Below are 22,340 nucleotides of genomic sequence, written 5' to 3'. Positions count from 1 at the left end.
GCTTTGAGCAGAGGAATGAGTGCCCTGTATCCTTGTGTTTTCTCAGGATTCTCTTCAGCTTCTTAGAGGAACAGACTAGCTTTATGTTTTGCATATTTCACATTGCTTTGCATTGAAATAAGGGGATTTGATAAAAATTATTTCTTTTCCTTCTAATCCCCATATGCAGTCAATCACCCAGGCCTGTTGCTTCTTCTGCCTAATTTAGGGTGGTTTCTTATAAGGTACGTGCCGCTTTCTAGTCTCTTGGCTTCTAGTTCATGGGCCAAGATTGGGGAAGCACTGTGTTGCCTCAAAGAGTGCAATATTAGTGTATCTTAGAACATGTAAGAAAAATGCCTTTAGAGATGGAGGGTAGACTTAGGAGGGAGCATCACTCTGCCGCCTTTTCCCTCTTTATTTCTTATCGGTCATTGGGAAGAGATAGTGCCCCCGCCCCCGCTTCAGATGGTGGCATCCTGGTTTGCCAGCCATCTTCCTTTTCTCCATCTGTGTGCTTTCCCTGGGGAGTGGTTTTAGCTACTCACTGTAGTCTGATAATTTACACCTGTAACTCCAGCCAAGACCCCTCTCCTGAATTACAGATCCACAGTTCTGTTCACCTGCTGTTATTTCTGAGACAGTATGCAAACTTTCCCAACTTCCATTGACTCTCGAGGTGGCCTGAGCTCCGTGCATGGCTTTAGATACATCTGTTTGCTGACAGCTTCTATATGTCAGCCTCCAGCTTGGACCTCTTTACTTGAAGTTCAGACTCTTAACAATATGCAGTTTCCACTTGACATGCCCACTTGGATGTCCACGGTGAACTCGCTCTTCAGGCCTCCCCCAACCTCTTGCCCCAGTCCTTCTGCCTCAGTAGGTGACGCCTACCTTTAATAGCCACTCAGGGCAAAAGCCTTGGAGTTGTCCTCGACTCCTGTCTTTCTCTCATTCCCCACAACCAATTCAAAGGCAAGTCCTGCAGTCTCTCCAGAGTGGATCTAGCTAGGATCTGACCACGTCTCACCGCCTCCGCTGCCGTCACCTTGTCCCGACCTGCACTTTCTGAGTCTGGAATATGTAATAGCTTGCTAACTGGTCTCGCTGTTTCTGCCCTTAACCCCTGCAGTGTGCTCTCCACCCAGCAACTGTAGCGATCCTTTCAAAACGTAAGTCGTTCCTCTGCTCAAAACCCTCGGCGGCTTCCAGTCATGCATAGGAAAAGCCACAGTCCTCGGGGGCCTGCGAGGCTCTCTCTGCGTGGCCTCCCCGATCCTCCCTACACCCCCTGCCCCGGGCGCTGCGGTCACACTTGCCCCCAGCCTCTCCAACACTTGCTGTTCCCTCCACTCACAGGGCCCCGCCCCCAGGTCCGCGTGGCTTGTTCCTCACTCTTTCCAGTCTTCAGTCAAGTGTCACCTCTTGGGATGCCTTTGACTACCGCACATGGAACAGGAGCCCTGTCGCTCTGTCCCCTTCTTTACACTGCTTAGTTTTTCTCCACAGCATATCTGACCACCTGACTCCATCCATCTACTCATTTGTTGTCTGCCTACTCTTAGCCGATTGTACAGCTTCCTGTTCCCTGCCTTCTCCCCGCTAGGCACCAAAACAGTGCCTAGCACAGAGCCGGCACTTAGATACTTGTCGGGTGAGTGGACCTCGTTGTCTCCTCCCCATTTACCTGAACTTTATTCTGGAATCCATCCTTTATTCCTGACGCAGCTGGTGGTATGGGTTGTGGCTGGTTGGTTTTACCCTGTGTCTCATATCTCCTACTTTCTACTTTAGGTTTGTAGTGACTTATAACTCTATTGGCCTGGAGAACTGAACTGCTTTCTTGGCTATATTGTCACGTACAGGTTTGAAATTCTAAAGTTATTGTTCCAGTGCCTGATTGAAGGGCTCTGGGGTCTGATTTTTTTTTTCTCTTGTTTGCACGTTCTCTTCATCTGCCTGGTTGGGGCATTTAGTCCTGGACATGATGGTGCATGGAATGATAGTCAGCTGCAAGAAATGGCCCAGCTGAGGATTAAACACCAAGAAGAACTGACTGAATTACACAAGAAACGTGGGGAGGTAAAGATAGCTCCTCTTCTCGTCTGTCTTGGGGGTCGGGGGGTGGGGCAGGCACTCCCACTGGAATTTGCAGCCATCCTGGCTACATACGGCATCACCAGCTCTATCTGTGGGAATGAAACAACAGAAAAGATGTGAGAGCTCTGTCAGCAGGTGGGCAAGCCATTGAGATAACAGCCAGGTTGTCATGCTCCAAGATGGCATGAAAGGTACGAGTGGAGAAACATAAAAAGAAAGAAGCTTACTCCTTGATTGACTGAAAGTCTTAACTAATACCTTCATAAAGCGTGAAACCTGCAATTTCAGAAAAATTCATTAGGAAGAATCAAGTCCTGGGCTGTGTTTACACTGGGTGGTGGTCTAATGGCAAGTTATGAAGAAGTGCAACTTACCATTACTTCAGCTGAATTGATTATCAGCTGAAGAGTCGGAAAAGGTAGCTGGGGTGGAGGGGTAGCCAGGCGTTCTCAGCAGGAACCTGGCGGTCACCTGGAGCGTTGCTTGTCTATCCAAGGCTGCCTTCAACAGGGAAAGCGCACACTGCGCCCCCGCGCAGCCCCGCTGGCCCTTCTCCTCTCGGCCACCCAGCTCGTTTCTTCTTGGTGCCTTGGCCCCACCGCACAGGCACCTGTTTTTTTCTTTAAAGTAAACCGCAATTAGGAGTTTCCAGCTGAGGTCCTAAAATCTCTTGTTTATGAAAGTGTTCTTCTTTACCCCCAGTTAGCTCAGTTGGTGATTGACCTGAATAACCAAATGCAGCAGAAGGACAAGGAGATGCAGATGAATGAAGCCAAGTGAGTAGAGAGCACGCTTCCTTCGGGACTGGTCGTGGGATCTCACCGCCTGTTTTACTGTACTCTTGTGAGCGGGGCCAGTGGTGATCGGTGGCAAACAGTAGCCACACTGGGCTCAGCACAAGTTTCGTTTCTGTGCATACATAGCCTGGGGTCCTTTTCTACCCTCTGAGGATGGAAAAGGCAAGAAGAGTGCCCTCTGACCTCCAGGGCCCCAGCACACCCCTGAGAAGTCAGCTTCGCTCTTGGAAGTGTCCCTGAGGCATTCACAGTTCTCCCCATGGCCATTGCCTGGGGGAGTGGGTGTCTTCTGTGGTGGGGATGGGACCAAGATAGCCCAGTGCCCGGCCATTGGGAACGGGGATGAGTTTGTGGGCAGGTTTGTTCTTGATCTGGGAGAAGCCTACCGGTCAAGATAAACAGGGACTCCAAATCCTAGGATCTTTGAGCTGGAGGGGAGCCTGGGTTTCATCTGTGCCTTTTCCCTTACTCCGCAGAGAGGGCTCTCTAGAGGCTTAGAAAGGTGGGGAGCCTGCTCAGGCATTCACACTCAGTGAGTGATAGAGCTGATGGAATGCCCAAGATACCCAGCCTCCTTTTAATCTCCCATTACTACACTATTTCAGCATCAAAAGCTCCCTCTTCCTTCCCATCCTGCTTTTCTAAAAGATACTTTAACTAGTCATTCATAGTCTGGATGAATTTTGCTCTAGGTGTTTCCTCTCCGTTAATGGGATTGTCCTGTAAACCCCTGGGGCTGGGCTTGGCCAAGTGAGGTGCCTGCTGTGATGGCTGAGGTCATTGTTGGTGCCCAAGCTCACACAGCTCTTGTGCAGTATCCCTCTCCCGTCGTGTTTTCAGAATTGCAGAATGCTTGCAGACCATCTCTGATCTCGAGACCGAGTGCCTGGAACTACGCACTAAGCTTCAGGACCTTGAAAGAGCCAACCAGACCCTGAAGGATGAATATGATGCCCTGCAGATCACTTTCACTGCCCTGGAGGAGAAACTGAGGAAGACTACTGAGGAGAACCAGGAGCTGGTCACCAGATGGATGGCTGAGAAAGCCCAGGAAGCTAATCGTTTAAATGCGGAGAATGAGAAGGATTCGAGGTGGGAGATGAGTCGGCAGTCAGTGATTTCCATTGTTTAATGAAGTCGAACCTAGTTCTTAGAAAAGAAGGGAGCCAACCTGGCAGCTCTGACCACAGGGTGGGGGCACCAGGAAGCACTAACAAAATTAGAAATAGTGGGGGTGGGTGTGAAAGAGATTTGCATTTATAAGAACACTTTTACAGCTGAGCAAAGGATTACCTCCCAAAAGGGCTTTGGCCCGTTGCTATTTTTGCCAGCAAATTCTTTCCGTGTTTCAAGAAGAAAAGCTAGCTCTTGAACAGTGTAAATTAAACCAGAGTTAGAAAAAGCTTATAATCCCCCCACCCCGCCCCATTTTGTAAAACTATTCCAACCCATAGCAAAAACTCTGATCTGGCTAGTGTACAGGAAGACCGTGAGCCAGCCTCACTAGTAATGAGTTCAGAAGATTAGAACATTTTATTTTAAATCCCCACATCAGTAGTTCAGAATTTGAAAAGATTATTGTAGTTTATCTAAAAGAATAAATACATGGAATAGGAAAGAGCCTTAAAGAATAACAAAGAGCCCTAATCCTACCAAATAATATATGCAAAAAGATTTCAAAATCTGTGTAAAAACGGAAACCAAAAGGTAGAAGCAAAAAATGTTACTCTCTGCTGTTTGTTTTATGAAAAATTCCTAAATAGGAGTATTGGAGGACTTTCTAAACATTAAAAGTAATGGTAGCTTTTCCAGTAAGCAGCCTGAGGTGACCTCTAAAAATGGTTCGCTATTCACTTGACCCAGAAAACCCCACAAAATCATGCAAGTCAGAGGTTCAAATCTTCATGTTCACTTTAAGAACACTTGTGAAACTGCCCAGGCCATTAAGGATATGCATATCCGAAAAGCCACCAAGTATCTGGAGGATGTCACTTTAAAGAAGCAGTGTGTGCCGTTCCGTCGCTACAGTGATGGAGTTGGTAGGTGTGCCCAGGCCAAACAGTGGGGCTGGATGCAGGGTCGGTGGCCCAAAAAGAGTGTTGAATTTTTACTGCACATGCTGAAAAATGCAGAGTAATGCTGAACTTAAGGGCTTAGATGTAGATTCTCTGGTCACTGAGCACACCCAGGTGAACAAAGCCCACAAGATGCCGTGTAGGACTTACAGAGCTCATGGTCGGATCAACCCATACATGAGCTTTCCCTGCCACATTGAGATGATCCTTACTGAAAAAGAACAGATTGTTCCTAAACCAGAAGAGGAGGTTGCCCAGAAGAAACAGATATACCTGAAGAAACAAAAACTTATGGCCCGGGAATAAATGCTGCAAAAAATAAATGCAAATAAAAGTAAAAAAAAAACACACCCCCCCAAAAAAAAGTAATGGTAACAAAGAATGGACTGTATAAAAATTGTAGGTTTCTTAACATCGAAGAACACTATAAAACAAGCAAATAGGCTATGCTATTATAAAATATGTATCCTTAGTATAGAGTCAGTAAGGAACAGGTGAGCGTTCAGACAGAGGGATGTAAAGCATAGATAGTTCATAAAAGAAGTGGACGAGCTCAGTGAATCTGGTCAAAAGGGTTGTTGGGAGGAAGGTGGGACAGGCCCCTCACATTGCTGATGTGAGGGCCGTTTCTCGCACCCCTGGAGGGCCCTGGGGATGGCAGGCACCTGAGAATGCTTCCCACTTGTTGGCCTTTATCCTGAGTGATGAGGTTCGTTCACAAGTACGATTTTGTGATGGTCCATTATTCACGGTAGTGAGAAATGAGAAGCGGTATATCCCTTGGTGGGGGGAAGAAATTGTGATATTTTCATACAGTGGGATTTTGCGAAGTCTTTTCAAAATATATATACGTCTTAAGTTTGTATTAAGAAAACGTGAGCTGTCCTTATATTCTTTCTGTCTCATGTTTAAGTAAAATTGCGCCCCTTATATGTGGAACTCTTGGGCAGCTTAGGGGTGGTAAGGACACCGGGGCTCCGTGGAAGTTGTTAGGCTTCGGGCTGAGAGCCTGCCTGAGGGAGAAGTGGGCAGGCGTGTGGTTCTGCAGAGGGAGAGCCCTTGATCGTCACCGTGGACAAGAACAACCCGAACTTTCTAGTGAAAATGGGGAGTGAGGCGCGTTACATACCTGCCCTTGTTCTGTCCTTTGGAATGTTTTCCTAGAAATATACCATTGCACGTATAACCATCTGATTGCACGTGTGGGACCTGGGGATTCTTTTCGTTACTTGACTCAACTAGTTCCTCCTTCTTAGAAGCCTTCCCTCTTCCTGCCTATTTCCCAGATTAGATGTCCTTCCTCTCCTAGCAGCTTTTGTTTACCTGGGTCATAGTGGAGCGCTGTTTTTTGAAATAGCTGCTTGTGTTCCGCCTCCCTTGCAAGGCTGGGGTGTGTCCCCACAGGCAGGCATGGTGGCTGCTGTGTAAGAAGCTGTCAGCATTAAAGAAGGACATTTCCGCTGTTGTAATGAAGCCTGGGCTGCGGGTGTTTTTTTCTCCCCGCGACTCCAGCTCTGTCCTTTACCCACTCCTTGCAGACAGGTGCCTTTCCTTTAGAGGAGTGTTACACACCCGGCACCAGGATTCTGCTTTCCCCTCAAAGACAGTTTATAGGTCATCTATTCCAGCTAAGAAAAATTTGTTAACCTGTAATTTTTGTCACTTGTCCTGTAAAACTGACTCTTCATCTTCAAGGTATAAGATTAAGAGTGTAAGGCACTTTTTCAAGCTAGAGCCTCATCCCATCCCAGATTCTGATGTGCCACCTACAGGACTTTGCCCTATTCTGAGAATTATCACTATGGTAGAAACTTTTTTAAAAACTTAGAAAAGTTGTTTTTTAATTTAGAAAAAATTTTTAAAATTCCAGCAGAAATCTTGACCTGAGCTCAGTAGCAGTGCTAGAGTTCTGGGTTGCGGGTCCTCCACAGCGAGGGCAAAAATGACAGATAGAGGTGAACTTGCCATGGAAAAGAGAGGGAGGCCAAGGTTTAAAGGTTAGGAAGCTCCTGAATTGAGGGCTTGGGAAGGAAAGACAAAAATGATTCTGAGAGGGGAGAGAGTGGAAGCGACTGCTGACGACATTAAAATTCTGCTGCAGCCAGGACTTGTGTGTCCAGCCCTAGTAAACTGAAGCCTTGTACATTTTGATGACTCAAGAATCTCACTATACCTCAGTTTCCTCGTCTATAAAATGGGAATCATAGTACTTAACCTCAAAAAGTTTGTTATAAGTGTTAAATGAGTCAAATTCTGTAAAATAATAAAACCATGCTAGGTACAAGTGAATTTTTATTATTATTCATGCTCTTGATATGTTAGTGTGAGACTGTTTATTTCAGAAAACTAAGTCTCGACCATGACTAACCCTGGATAAACCTGATGCATGTTTCTGTCCTGAGAGGCCCTGGGTCCCCACAGGCAGGCTTCTCCCTTGCTGGTTCACTGCTCTCTCTAATCCCTCCTAGGGCTTTGCTCTGAAATCCATTATAATAGGATCCTTGCTGAAGTTACAGTTGTGGATTTGGGACTTTGGGTATCTTTGTCCAGGGTAGTTGTTACTTTAAGTGCATTGAATATTCAAATGTGTTACTAAGTAGTTTTTTGAGAGCCAAAACCCCATGCTTTCTTTAAGTAGACATAAATAGTGGGCTTTTTTTTTTTTTTTTTTAAATAGGAGGCGGCAAGCCCGGCTGCAGAAGGAGCTCGCAGAAGCAGCAAAGGAACCTCTCCCAGCTGAGCAGTGAGTAGAGATGTACAAATCGAAACTATGCTCATAGTAATTTGATTTGCTGTTTTGAAATAGTCTTATAATATTCTGTGTCTATAAAACCATTTTACAAAATGTAGAAGGAAAACGAAAAGACTTAGGGCAGCAAATAAAAAACACCCATTACCTTCCAGAAAGTTGTTTCAGTTTATATTCATTAGCTGTGAGTGTGAATTCTGACTTCCTCCACCCTTAACCAGTGACAGCCTCGCTGTTTTCCTGTTGAGACCGACCTGTTTTCTGCCTCTGGTTGGAGCTGTTGCAGTGTGATGCTGGGCTGGGGTTCTGTCTCTTGCTCTCTTCTTGGTTAGTGGCTTCAAGTGGAGCTTGGGCAAACCTTTGAAGCCTAAGTAAAAACTGGGATTTCCTGGAACAAAAGCAATTGAGTCAATATGGAGTTTTTCCTAATCTGGAATTGGGTGGAGGGTCTTCCCTGAGATTTGAAGCTTTGTTTTCAGAGAATTTTAGTGACTCCATTCCCTTTGCTCTTCTCCCTCTTTGAAATAGGTTCTGGAATATAGTATTAGAGTTGTGATCTTCTGTTTTTTTAAATGTTGCTTGCTTGTAAATGGAGGGGAGTGATTTAAATTCACTCAGGAGTCACCTGCCAGACAAAGGTCTTGATTTATAAGAAAACAAATCTCATACCAAGCCTTTGCTTTAGATGTAGCTATATGTGCATAATTTCTATCCTCTTCACGTGTAGAAAGTGAATCTCAGGTGTATTTGCCCAAAGCTACAAAGTAGCTAAATAGTTGACCTGGAAATGAGATTTGGTTCCTTAAAAATAACGGCTTATAAAAGCATCATTTGTCTGCCTCTTATTGGCCAGCATAAACAGGTGACTAGGTGTAGAAAGGTCCAGCATCCTGCCCCATATCACAAAGGAAAAGGCAGAGACAGGGTGGAAACTTAAGGGTGTCTGACTGTAAAGGCCTGTTCTTAATCTCTGTTCTTTCCTACAAGTAGAGTTTCTAGGTGAAAGGACATTAACACCTTTGAAAGGTTTTGATAACACGTTACCACATGCTGGTATTTTCTCGTGGTCCTGGGCCTTTGCGCTGTTCCAAGTACCTTTATAACTATACAGCTCTATCTTAAACAAACCATTTACATAGGCTCAGCTCAGGTTTGTTACTCTTGCCATGTCTGCTGTTCTGTTGTTACCCTTGTGCGGACACAAGTGACCCTCAGACCACAACTGAGAAGAGAAGAAAGCCCAGCCTGTTCTCTGTCTTCAGGCCCGCCTTTGTTCTCCTCTAATCCTGGCCAAGACTGGGTTCAGTTACACGGGACCCTAGAATCAATAGCCAAGGAAAATAAATTTACTTGAACTTGGTTTAACTTGCTTGGTAACAAGTTCTGAAGTATATATTTACATAATCCAGATGATTAATCATGGAAAAATCTCTCGAGTTCTTATGAATCCAAACGTTTGGTAATAAAGTCTTGGGTTATTAGATTTTATTATTTTGCTTCTCCATGAAGATCGCAACTCGGTAGGACGTCATTAAGACCAAAATAATTACTTGCCTTCCCCGCAGCCAGGAAAACGGGGAGGAAGGGGAATTCCAGAGGAGCTTTGCATCCGGTGGGATAAACACCAGCAAAGGAGCATGGTCCTGTGACTTGATTATCTCATGTGTAATATAATGGACTCTCTAAAATGTCAGAAACAGCAAATACCCAGAGCTATGCTTGAACATAAGCCTCAAATACCCAGAGTCAAAAATGAATTGTGTTTAGATCTTGCTTTCCTGTCTTTTACTATTACAGTAATATTTAGAACTGGGTTGTTTAGGTACCCGTTGACTTCATTGCCCTTTTAGCAGTCCATTTCCTTATTGACTTGGATCTTCTCCCTATCCTGGCATTTTCTTGTACACCATAGCTGCCCCTAGCTATCCTCTGTGTTACTCAGCCCGTCTCACGGGAACTGTTTCTTAGTGCTGCAGTCCAGTTGGCATGCGGGAGCCCTTGAGCTACAAACCAGACTTCTGATGAGAAAAATCTACCTTAGTGCTGGCTATGTGAATATAGGCTTAATAAGCCATTATGTCATTGCTTTCCAAGTGGGAGCTGTGTTTAGACCTAAAAAGAGCAAAAGCTCACTTGTAAAGTTGTTTGCAGTTGGAATTCTGGATTTGACTTGAACAGATGGTTTCTTCGCTGTTGCTCAGATGGCAGCTCCTTTTTCTCCAGAGAAGCCTTGACTGCCTCTGTCACAGCCAAGTCACGTAGCCCGTGTGTGATTAGGAAGTGGTGTTGGTGTCGGCCTTCGCGGAGCAAAGCTCTGTTCAGCAGCATCGAAGACTCAGCCTCTTGCCCTTCTTTCCAGGGATGATGACATTGAAGTCCTTGTGGATGAAACCTCCGATCACGCTGAGGAGGCCTCTCCGGTGCGGGCCGTCAGCAGAGCAGCCGCGTGAGTAGACGGGCTGTGCCAGGGGCGGAGCAGCCCGGCGGCATGCTTGTGGGCGGGGCCAGGGAACGGTGTGGCGCCCCCAGCTGGAACGTGCAGCCCCGCTCACTCAGCCATGGGGCTCGCGGGCTCCAGGGTGTCTCCGTCTTTCTCGGGTCACCTCTGCTTAACAGGAGGCTAGCCGTCCCTTAGTGCCGCCACCAGCTGTGAAGAGAAGCAGAAAAGGTGTAGTGGCTTTCTGAAAGATGGACCTTGTTAGGCAGGGTGATTGTTTAGATCATACTGCTTAATTCTTACTAGGGCTCCAGGAGTTCTTTTCTTTTCTTTTTTTAATTTGCCAAAACAGGATGAAAAGAATGGGATTGGTCATTAACCACTAGAAGTTGTTGTTAGGTCACTTAGACAGTTCATCGTCTAAAGCATTATTTCCAGGGAAGTTAATTTAGTGCTAGGGAACCGTATTTCTTTTGAAACTTCAAGGCTGGGTTTTCCCTCCTACCTTCCCAATGCTTTCTGCTGGTTCAGTACTGTGAGGGGTTCTCAGCTGGGGTTTGGGAGCTCATTGGGAAACGCTCCCAGGTACTTTTGTGGACTGTTTTTGATTGATTATTTGGGCAAAATGTTTCTAAGGTTTAAACCTATCCTCCCCTCCTCTTTAGTAAGCGACTCTCGCAGCCTGCTGGAGGCCTTCTGGATTCTATCACTAATATCTTTGGGTAGGTTAGAAAACCTTCACCTTTCCTTGTTAATATGTGTATAAATATACCTGAGTACATGTACATGATTTGTTGTCGTTTTTTAAACGTGCGCCAGAATTTCAGTGCAGAGTATACAGATGCCTTAATTTCAGCTTTTCATTTAGCTTCTTCCTTTTTTCCTCAACTTCCTTTTTCTTAATCTCGCTGCGTGCTGATCTCTGGCCTTACCCTTTAGTCTGTCCGAGTCTCCCCTTTTGGGACATCACTCTTCTGACGCTGCCAGGTGAAAATATTATCCTCTCTTAGCCCAGCATGCAAGTGTGGGTCGTTGATAATTATTGCTGATCACTGCTTCACTACACCAATCATCACGTGTACATGTGCTAATAACCTGGACGCTTTGCATGCTCCTAGGAATGCTGTCAGCCCTCTGAGACGGGCGAATAGGCTGAGCTCTATACAGTAATCAAGGCCGGGTCGCTCTTTCTTTTGGCATGTGTTCAGCTCCACCTTGACCACAAGTGTACGCTGAGGATGATTGTAACCAGGCATAGGAATCATCTTAAAATAGTTTTATGAAAATACCAACGAGCTCCCTCTGAGCTAGCGGTTACGTTAAGTTGAGAACATTTGTAGCTGTTTATTGACGGGGGCAGCAGTTGTTCAGGATTGCTTTTCAGTGTTGAGTTTTGGAGTCCGTGGGTTAGCGAAAAGGAGAGCACAGGTAAGTGCTGACTGTCTTTCCAGTTGTCACTGAGTGAGGTCGCTTCTGATTTGGGGAATCGTTCTGTGGTTTGGAGGGTCTAGAAGGGAAAAGAAGCTATTGATAAAAGATGTCTTTGAATCCCTTCTGAGAGTTTGGTGGACAGTAAGCCTGTGCCATCCTGATGTTTTCCTTTATGTTACTTCTTAGGAGGCGCTCTGTGTCTTCCTTTCCAGTTCCCCAGGATAACGTGGATACTCATCCTGGCTCTAGTAAAGAAGTGAGGGTGCCAACGACTGCAATGTGTGTCTTCGTAAGTATGATTTATCCCCACAGCCCACCAAGCTTCATAAAGAAACAGAGCCTGACAAAGGACCCTTTCTCCTGCTGCAGCTAAGCTTTCTATTATTGTTTTGTTCATATGGAACTTTCTATCAGACAACCTGTTGGCTGTCTGATAGAAAGGATTGATTATATTTTGATAGGCAAAGCAAAGCAAAGTTGCTTTGATAAGGTAAGTAAAATTAGTGTATTTTGCCGCTCTTCAGAGAACAGAATTTATTTGCAGCCACCCTCTGTAATGTAGGACTGGCTGAGAGGATGGGTAGCATGAGGGGGTGGGGCAAGGGGAGAGCTAATTTGGGATGGTGAGGAATTAGAGAATAATTCATGCAATTGTTGTCACCAGTTGGCTCCAATTTAGAGTTTCTAGTCAGTGGTCTGTTTTGAAAGGTCAGTAGGGCAGCTGTTGGCTTCACAAATTATACTCAGGTCCATGTGACTTCTGACCATTAGGAGCACATAGTTGGAAACCAGAGAAACTCCTGGGCAGAAGCCACTGTGATACCATGGCTGTCAGCTGGAGTGTGGAGCTGGGTCCTAGTACTAAAGGATAATCCAGATCCTGGCTGGGGTAATTGAGCGGACATGCAACCGGCCTGGGGAATTGTAGAGTCCCTGGCTCAGGGCTAGGAAATGGGGTGGGGGATGGAAGAATAGAGCAAAGCCCAAATAGTTGGGTTAACTCTTGTGTAGCAAGGGGTGAGTTGGAGGAGCTGACGTTCGGGGAGAGAAAGGCTTGCTGTAAAAATGGGATGGGGCTTCCCTGGTGGCGCAGTGGTTGAGAGTCCGCCTGCCGATGCAGGGGACGCGGGTTTCTGCCCTGGTCCGGGAAGATCCCACGTGCCGCGGAGCGGCTGGGCCTGTGCGCCATGGCCTCTGAGCCTGCACGTCCAGAGCCTGTGCTCCGCAACAGGAGAGGCCACAACAGTGAGAGGCCCGCGTACCGCAAAAAAGAAAAAAACAATGGGATGGAGTTTATATGGGGGGAGCTTTCAGTTCCGGGCATAAAGAGGAACTTTAATAGTTATTTCCATACAATGAACTGGCTGAGCGATTAGCCACCTTGGTCGTTGTAAAGAGAGTCCTGCTGTGGGTGAGGAGTTGGACGGGGGACTATTAAGGCCCCTTCCCACTCCACTCCTGTGATTCTCTAACAGGCCTGGTCACCTCGGAGGTCGATGATGATTGGTAAAAGGTCTGATTGCACTTAACGTCACATTGCCTTCCCTGCCCTCAACTCCCAGCAGCCCATTTTTTCCCTCCTGTCACATTTAAGTCGTGTGTATGGGGTAATGGAGCAGCTGATAATTGGGGATTCTGTCAGTGTGTGTCTCTGAGAGTGAGCAGTGCACAGCTGACAAGCGTCCAACAGAACCGGCCACACAGGAGATTGATGAGAGGCAGCCATGGTTGTGATGGTGCGTGATCTCAAGTTTTCAATCTGAGACCTCCGAAGTAGAAAGGTATCATTACAAAGAAAACGGAATTGTATGGAGGTAAAAAGATTGATCCCCTGTCAGACAGCTTTTCAGCCCTGGGACACGAGAGGGTGGAGAGAAAGCAGATCAAGCAAAGTAATAAGAAATCATGTTTCTGTTCCAGTCGGTGCATGAGTCACGTTCTCGATACTTCAGGCACCTTTTTCAGTCCCAAGCAAATGTGAAGATCAGATTTTGTATTCCCAAAATGACCTTTTAGGCAAGTGATTGATGACAGGTTTAAGGATCTAGTATTTATCATTCATGTATTGCAGGGTCCCCCGCCCCTGGCTTTTGATTATGGAAATTTTCAAATATAAGCAGAAGTAGAGAGTAAGAGAACTTCCCGGACATCCTCCTGTCGGGTGGCTTCAGTCAGTCACGTTTGCCAATCTTATCTACCCCCTACCCCACGCCCACACTTTTGCTGGAGCAACTTAAAGCAAATCTCATAGTATTTCATTCATAAATATTTCAGTATCCATGGTCTTTTAAGAGAGGAGATTATAGTCATGTCTAGTGTTCTCTCTTCCCATTCTGGGATGGGGTGCTTTTTATTTGGTTTCCTTTCTCATCTTGAACACAAACGCCACCACCTTTTCAGATCATGTGTTCCAACGTGGATGCCATTCTCAGACATCTCCCTGTGAAGAATGTAGGTTCTGCCAAAATAACACCTGCTACTTTTGTCAAAGGCCGAGTCATGGTCGGACACGTTCCTAGCTCACAAAACCTGCAGAAGTCTCTTCATAGACGAGAAAACTGAGACTTTGGGAAGTGAAGGAACTTGGCGGAGGCCTCACTGCTAGTACATGTAGTGCCGTGTTGTTTCCAGAAAGAGCTACCTGGGATTCTACTCTAACACTGATGGGTGGCAGTAGGACCACCATCTACTCATATCAGGATGTATTCGTATTAGGGAGACCAAAAGAAAGACTTTTTAAAAAAAGAAAAGGCTTCTTTTTTTAAAGTCATGAGAAGCCATGCTATACCTTAATTTGATACATAGTTTAACATGTGGTATTAATGCAGTCTGGGCCAGAAGAGGCAGTTAACCATAGGCTTACTTTTAAGCTCTTAAGATCATAGTACAGTATAGATTAAAATTACATTATTCTTAGAAGAAGGAAAATTAATGCAAAGACAAACTTTAGGCAATTAGTTTACACAGATTCTGAATGCTTTTTAAGAAGGTTGCACTGCATTTAAAAAAATAGAACTGTAACTATAAGTATTTAATGATAATAGAATCAGGAGACCCTGGGCTAGGAACCCAAGTTTGTGATTGGGTCCCCTCTTTAATGACAGGTGTTTAACCTTTGGTTAGGGGTCCAGAGTGTCCATCAGTATTGGGCCCTTTCTTCTTGGGGATGACAGGGGTTGGGTTTGAAACAGGGCACTTGTCTTGCAGGACGCTCACGATGGGGAGGTCAATGCCGTGCAGTTCAGTCCGGGTTCCCGGCTCCTGGCCACGGGAGGCATGGATCGGAGGGTGAAGCTCTGGGAAGTGTTCGGAGGTGAGATCTCGCTGGAGTGAGAAACAGAAGGGAGCTGTGTTGGTGACATCTGGTTGGCCCTGTTTCAGGCAGTCTTTGAATTGTTCATCTTCTTGAAACATACAGTATTTTGTGTGAGGAATCATCTGACCAACGCATTATTACCCTCTCAGTTATCCTTTCCAGCTGATACAGCCAAGTAGATGTTTGCTCTGGGTTTCCAAGTAGACTAGAGAATGCTGTTGAGTTACAGATACGTTAGCGTTTGTGTTTTCTCAAATACGTACTGACCAGGGGATCTTCCAAGATAGTACAGGTTTTAGAAGGAAAATAAAAAATCTTATAGTCATGGACTCTACAATTAAATTACACATCAGGCTGTGGTTTATGCATTTAATAATGCCAGTGGCCATAGCCTAGCAAAAAATGACTGACATCGTATCTAAGCTTGAGAATAAACAGAGGGGTGTATCATCTAGGAAAATGTATTTAACAAATAGCTTATTGGACAAGGATTCTAAAATCAAGACTGAAGTCTCTTTGATGAGACATTGTTTCAGGAATGACCTCAGAGTACTCAAAATGGGATGGCATTAAAACAGGAAATGAGAGTTAGTGAAATCCTCTCCCAGAATTCTGAACATGGGCATAGCCCACTTTTAACATTTTGATATTCAATTAAATATACATGTATATTTAGTAAGGCAAGGTCAGGGAATTCCCCTGGAAGTCCAGGAGTTAGGACTTCGGGCTTTCACTGCCAAGGGCCTGAGTTCATTCCCTGGTCAGGGAACCAAGATCCCACAAGCCACACAGCACAACCAAAAAATAATAATAGTAAGACAAGGTCAAAGAATAGACTGAAGGGTTTTATAGGAACCACTTTGTCCGGTTTCCGTACTTGCAGCACATACATGCTCACTCTCCAACAATAAATAGCACCATCATACCTTTCTCTACTTTATCTCCTCTGATCCTCACAATAGCCCTGTGCCGTTAGGTGGGTATCACCCCTGTTTGACAGGTGAAAACTCAGAGACACTACTTGATTTACATGGTTGATTTACGTGGACAGGGAGTCGTGAAACCTGGGACCTGAGCTTGAGTGTTAAGACTGTAGATGCCTTGCTTTTGCCAAAACAGCCTCCTCTGAGCTATAGACCTGCTGAAGAAGCATGTGTGTTACTACTACTTTTTTATATATATAAATTGATTGATTGATTGATTGATTTTTGGCTGCGTTGGGTCTTCGCTGCTGTGCACGGCCTTTCTCTAGTTGTGGAGAGCGGGGGCTACTCTTTGTTGCCGTGTGCGGGCTTCTCATTGCAGTGGCTTCTCTTGTTGCGGAGCACGGGCTTCCCAGGGAAGTCCCTGTGTTACTACTGCTGATGTATTTAGAGCAAGAGCAATTCTACCGATCCCTTTGCTGGAACACGTTGTCATATAAAGCACCCAGTTTGTCTACCCTGGCCTTTGATTTTCATGAAAATGACTCAGTACTTAAATCCCTGGCAGTTAGAGCAGTTTGAAACCCATCAAAATTTGTGTTTTACCCAGAAACACCTTATGAATGGTAATTGCTGAAACTTACAAAACAATAATAAAACCATATCATAAGAATAGAAATTTTGGGCTTCCCTAGTGGCACAGTGGTTAAGAGTCCGCCTGCCAATGCCGGGGACACAGGTTCGAGCCCTGGTCCAGGAAGATCCCATACGCTGCGGAGCAACTAAGCCCGTGCACCACAACTACTGAGACTGCGCGCCTAGAGCCCGTGCTCCGCATCAAGAGAAGCTACCGCAACGAGAAGCCTGCGCACCACAACGAAGAGTAGCGCCTGCTCGCCACAGCTAGAGAAGACCCACATGCAGCAACGAAGACCCAGTGCAGCCAAAAATAAATTAATTAATTTAAAAAAAAAAAGAATAGAGATTTTGTGATAAAAATCTACACAGATAGTCTGTTTTGATTATGCCTTGCAATTAAATACAGATAGCACTAAAAATATTTTTGTTTTACTCCTTGGTCAGTAAAAACACCTATAAGAAAATTAAAGATACCAGGGATTAGTAATAGTGTTACTTTTTTGCTGCTAAAGAGGAAGTAAATACTAACCAACATTAATACTGACATAATTTGTGCCAGAACATAATTTGTGTTAATAAAATGAAAAATTTCTACTAGGTCTACAGAAATAACATAGTGTCTGGCAGCATTTTTTATAGTTTTCAGGAACAAATATCAGTCCTATATATATATATCATATAACTAATTATAGGATCTTTCCTTCACAAATGGCTTACTTGGCCTATAATTTTTCCCCCTTGGCTAATATTTACTGAGTCTTGGAAGAGACCAAGTCCAAGAGGCCTTTTATGAAATAGTTTGGGGGTCCTCTTTTTTACCCTTCCACCACCACTTTGCATCCAGTAGGAGCACCTGTCTTTGCTTATTCTGTCAAAAGCAGCAGCTCTGCTGGGAATTACATAAATGCTCTTGACATAGTCTCCCCAGTGCCTTCTAAATAAAAGAGATTTTAATAAGATCTTTGGTCTTTTCAGATCAATCTCTTGTGTAGACTAGCACTTACTGATCATTTCTTACATTTGGGCACTTTGTCACCTGCCAAACAAATAGACCAGTGTTTTAGGCATAAGCCAAAGAGATATCTTTTAGAATTTGCAGTAATATTTTTGTCTATAAAGATCTAATCTAAATAAAGTCCTAAATTAGTAGGTGTTGGCCTTTTTTTGACTTGTGAAAATCTAATGAAAGCTAGGATCCAGGGAAAGGCATTAAATGTGCCATATTTTGCAAATTAATTCAGGGGTTCATCCACCAGGTTAATAGTCCTGGCCCTAAATGTATTTGACAGCTCCAAACCAGTATTTTATATATATATATATATATATATATGTAAAGTTAATTTATTTGTTTGGCTGTGCTGGGTCTTGGTTGTGGTACGTGGAATCTTCACTGTGGCATGTGAACTCCTAGCTATGGCATGAGGGATCTAGTTCCCTGACCAGGGATCGAACCCAGGCCCCTGCATTGGGAGTGTGGCGTGTTAACCACTGGACCACCAGGGAAGTCCCCAAACCAGTATTTATATTTATTAGCATCTAGAAGTCCTAAGAGAAGAGGCTGTTAATTGAAATGTATACTATTCTGTGCTCCTATTTTATGAGTTTGATTTGAATGATTCCCTAATTGTTTTCCTGGCTTGTCTATATAGGTTATCCTTAAGATACCCTACTGATTCACTTTGTTACAAAGCAGAAACTAACACACCATTGTAAAGCAGTTATACTCCAATAAAGATGTAAATAAATAAATAAAACTCTTCGAGGCAAAAAAAAAAAGATACCCTTTAAAAAGGAAACTGAATCACATCATCATTGAGACTCATACAGCTCATCTTTAAAGTTTCATTGCGGGTGGCCAAAGCTGTTTGAAAACGGAGCCCGGGGGTATATGGGGGTATGTGGACGGGCCTCTTGGTGGAGGAGACTCGGCAGGCAGCGGGAGGGGGGAGCACTGGCGGGCGATTGGATTGTCAGAACCTTAGGCTCACGTATATAGAGTGAACAGAGAGATGACCGAAACTCCAGACTAGCTTTACTAGAATTCTGAGGACCAGCCAGTTTATGTAAGTAGAAATTTCTTTTCCTACTTGGGTTCTGAAATTCTAATGGTCAGGTTCTACGAAAGTGATAGTTAAGTTGGCAAATATTGATCAAACCCAAAGATGTATTTATGGAAAGTAGAAAATTTTACTGAGAAATAACAAACTCGGTCTCTAGGGTCAATTGACATGTTTTTAAATTCCTGCACTTATCTTTTGTAAAGGAAATTGATGACACTGAATTTCTTGAAAAGAACAGCGTAAGAACCCATAGGAAAATGCTGGGCTCTGCACCCGCTTGTACATTCATTGCTCTTGGAACTGACCAGCCGGATATTTTGGTCTCATTATTCCATTTGTCCTGCTACTTGATTCTGTAAAGATGCAGGAAAGCTGTTTTTGACCATGTAGTTGGCTTCCATTGTGTTTCAAGTGCCTCGTTTTAATTGATACGTTGGAGTTGCCATCGTTTGTTTTTAAACCTTCCTTTCTTAACCTTTGTTTGTATGCAGACAAATGTGAGTTCAAGGGCTCCCTGTCCGGCAGTAATGCAGGAATTACAAGCATTGAATTCGATAGTGCTGTAAGTACCTAATATCCACGGAAATGGGTGAGTTTAGAGGTTTTTAGAAACAGTTTTGAACATCTGGTTCTTGAAATTTAAAAACTTATCTGGTTTCTCTGCTATTTTCTGTCTTAATGTTAGAGAAGGATGTAGGTAGATGATAAATTCTGTGCTGATCACGACCGTGTTGAAGACTGGGTAGGGGGACAGGTCTGGGATACCCCAGCAAGGCAGTCGCCAGGCTTGATAAAGGCCCCGGTTTGGGCCAAGGCAGTGCAGGTGGAGAGGAGAGGGTCTAGCGAGAAGCGCCAGAGACAAGCAGGTCTCCAACGGGGGCAGTTGGGAGGTGTGGCTGGGGAGAGTCGGTGGTTCTGAGCTCTTGGGCTTGGACAGGTGCAGAGAATTAGTACTTGCTCTTACTGAAGGTGGGAGGTGGTGAGGAGTGAACACAGGAGGAGGAGTTCCATTTTGAGCTGGAGGTATCTACAGCTTACAGGTGAGGTCGAGCAGGCTCGGGAGGAAGGTCTGAACTTAAGGGGGAGTGATAAATTAACAGAATACTGGTTATAGCGGTATTCAGCTCAGGTGTATAGTTATAGGCATCTAAACCTTCTTGGGCTTGATTATCGGGGAATTTGTATCATGTGAACTGAGTTCTTCTATTTTGGCTAACATTTCTCCTCCTCCCCTTTATTCCTGTAGGGATCTTACCTCTTAGCAGCGTCAAATGATTTTGCAAGCCGCATCTGGACTGTGGATGACTATCGGTTACGGGTAAGACCCAGTGAGGAAAGTTAATGTAATCTCCAAACGTCACGTGGTTGCTTACCAGTCACATGATGTAGGAAATGGCAGGTTGATTGATTAGGAGAATTGTATGTTGTCCTGAAACTCATACTTGATTGCCCCTGCCCTTTCCTTTCCTCCTTAGGAAAATTGATGTTTCCACTTTACATTCTTACTTTGTCCAATATTCAGTTGCAGAATATTTGCAATAGGAAACCATCACGTTTCCATGAAAGACTTGGGACACTCCTGTTCATAAAAACTAAATATTTTTGGTAGGTGTCAGTTTTAGCTTATCTTCAGCTATTTTAGCACCAGAGTGTAATCTGTGTTTCTTAAGCACCCCAAGACTAAATCATCTCACAAAGTAGAACTGGAAAGTAGGCTATAGAAGTATATGTGGGTACACTTATGAGAGAGATAAAACAACTCAAAGCCAGGAAACAGGTGTATGGGAAAGCAAGAACAGTGGGATCAGATGTTGATGAAATCTGCATCTGAACCCAAACCTACCAAGAAGACGCTTGGATTCCAAGACAAAGACAAAAATTAGATGGTTATATCACTTTTGTTCTAATAGAAGACATAGCTTAATTTAGAGACATGTTTTTCTCCTTAAGCTTGAAGCAACCTTCGCATGAGCTCATTAAATAAAGGCTACTGAAAGATAAGATGGCGGATTTACTTGACATTGGTAGGCATTTTACCCGCAAAAAAAAGCTTGACGCAAACTTGTGTGTCAACCCACATGAAGAGCAGAGAGCATGATGCTAAGGTGAACTTCATAAAGATAAATCTGCAGGGAGGTGGGGAGCTGCAATAGAAGTGGTCCATTAGGTAGTTTCTGATGGTCTGATTCGATGGTGCAGGGATGCAGCTAGAAGAATAGTTAGAAACACACAGTTCACTTATCACTTGGGCTTTCCATTTTCTTGAAGGAGCTGTGTGGAAAATGGCCAGTGTCAGATGCTAGCTAATACTAAAGGGCGGTAATTCTCGATTCTTAGTTGAAAGAGGATCCACGTGCAAAGCATGAGATGTGAGGATGACAAAGATTACATTCTCTTCTGAAAGCTGAAGGGCCTGCCTGGTGTTCTTGTTGCAAGGAAGGAACAGGGAGGTGGATGCCTGTGGGCAGGGCTGGACTCCTCTTAAGCAATGGTACACATCTGTTCAAATGCTTGAACGAGTTCTCAGTTGAAGCCCTGTAGTCCTGCACCGTAAGCATGGAAAAAGTTCCATGTAACAGCCTAGACTGTTCTCCTGGCAGTGTTACAGTCCATCCTGTGGCATGCCTTCTCTATGTACCCATCAGTTGCTTAGCAGAAATTTAAGACAGGGTTGAATACTTATGCAGTCATTATTTTTCCTAAAGGAAAGGGGCTTTTACCTGAGTGGTTTCTGTGTTTGACCCAGTAGTCAGGTATATTATATATGTTACTGCTTTTAATCCTCAGGGGGATGCAGGTGAGGTAGGTAGATGGGGAAACTGAGGCTCAGCTAAGCCCACAGAATTGCCCGAGGTCACACAGTTAACAAATAGAAAGATGAGACTTTGGATTGAGTCCTGTGCTCTTTCCTGTGTTCAGTTGGCCTGGATTATTCTAGACTGAGATACAGTAAAACTGTGTAATTAGTGAAGAGTGACATACAGGATTCCTTACATTTTAGGCCCTTTGAGAAGTAAAGCAAGGAGTTGAGTGCGGGATGATATATTTTTTTTCTATTTTATTTTATTTATTTCTTTATTTTAATTTTTGAATTTTATTTTTTTATACAGCACGTCCTTATTAGTCATCAGTTTTATACACATCAGTGTATACATGTCAATCCCAATCGCCCAATTCATCACACCACCTCTCCCACCACCGCTTTCCCCCCTTGGTGTCCATACATTTGTTCTCTACATCTGTGTCTCAATTTCTGCCCTGCGAACTGGTTCATCTGTACCATATTTCTAGTTTCCATATATATGCGTTAATGTATAATATTTGTTTTTCTCTTTCTGACTACTTCACCCTGTATGACAGTCTCTAGATCCATCCACGTCTCTACACGTGACCCAATTTCGTTCCCATTTATGGCTGAGTAATATTCCATTATATATATGTACCACATTTTTATCCATTCGTCTGTCGATGGGAATTTAGGTTGCTTCCATGACCTGGCTATTGTAAATGGTACTGCGCATCGTGTGTCTTTTTTTTTTTTTTTTTTTTTTTGGGGTACACGGGCCTTTCTTCTGGATATATGCCCAGGAGTGGGATTGCTGGATCATATGGTAGTTCTATTTTTAGTTTTTTAAGGAACCTCCATACTGTTCTCCATAGTGGCTGTATCAATTTACATTCCCACGAACACTACAGGAGGGTTCCCTTTTCTGCACAACTTCTCCAGCATTCGTTGTTTGTAGATTTTCTGATGATGCCCATTCTAACTGGTGTGAGGTGATACCTCATTGTAGTATTGATGTGCATTTCTCTAATGATTAGTGATGTTGAGCA

The 22,340-nt window shown here is 44.2% G+C and overlaps 1 protein-coding gene, 1 non-coding gene and 1 pseudogene across 3 annotated transcripts in view; all 3 read left to right on the top strand.

Moving 5' to 3' along the window:
- The window catches only part of ATG16L1 (autophagy related 16 like 1), a 43,543-nt gene that overhangs the window by 6,385 nt on the left and 14,818 nt on the right, over nt 1-22,340 (top strand). Inside the window, exons 3-12 of one of the 2 annotated variants that reach the window (XM_024740491.1) lie at nt 1,956-2,061; nt 2,782-2,855; nt 3,717-3,968; nt 7,629-7,694; nt 10,060-10,146; nt 10,803-10,859; nt 11,755-11,857; nt 14,776-14,881; nt 18,998-19,068; nt 19,753-19,824. In XM_024740491.1, the coding sequence (XP_024596259.1) occupies nt 1,956-2,061; nt 2,782-2,855; nt 3,717-3,968; nt 7,629-7,694; nt 10,060-10,146; nt 10,803-10,859; nt 11,755-11,857; nt 14,776-14,881; nt 18,998-19,068; nt 19,753-19,824 (994 nt within the window). The remainder of the gene's footprint in view (nt 1-1,955; nt 2,062-2,781; nt 2,856-3,716; nt 3,969-7,628; nt 7,695-10,059; nt 10,147-10,802; nt 10,860-11,754; nt 11,858-14,775; nt 14,882-18,997; nt 19,069-19,752; nt 19,825-22,340) is intronic. The other variant, XM_024740492.1, reaches the window with a different exon arrangement.
- LOC112396699 (60S ribosomal protein L17 pseudogene) lies at nt 4,789-5,257 on the top strand (annotated as a pseudogene).
- Nucleotides 13,060-13,335, top strand: LOC112396769 (small Cajal body-specific RNA 6). Its single transcript, XR_003002640.1, has one exon.

Source organism: Neophocaena asiaeorientalis, unplaced genomic scaffold (assembly GCF_003031525.2).
Source record: "Neophocaena asiaeorientalis asiaeorientalis breed wild unplaced genomic scaffold, Neophocaena_asiaeorientalis_V1.1 scaffold388, whole genome shotgun sequence".
Lineage (NCBI taxonomy): Eukaryota > Metazoa > Chordata > Mammalia > Artiodactyla > Phocoenidae > Neophocaena > Neophocaena asiaeorientalis.
Note: the sequence above shows the minus strand (reverse complement) of the source record. Positions and strands in the feature narration are given on the sequence as shown.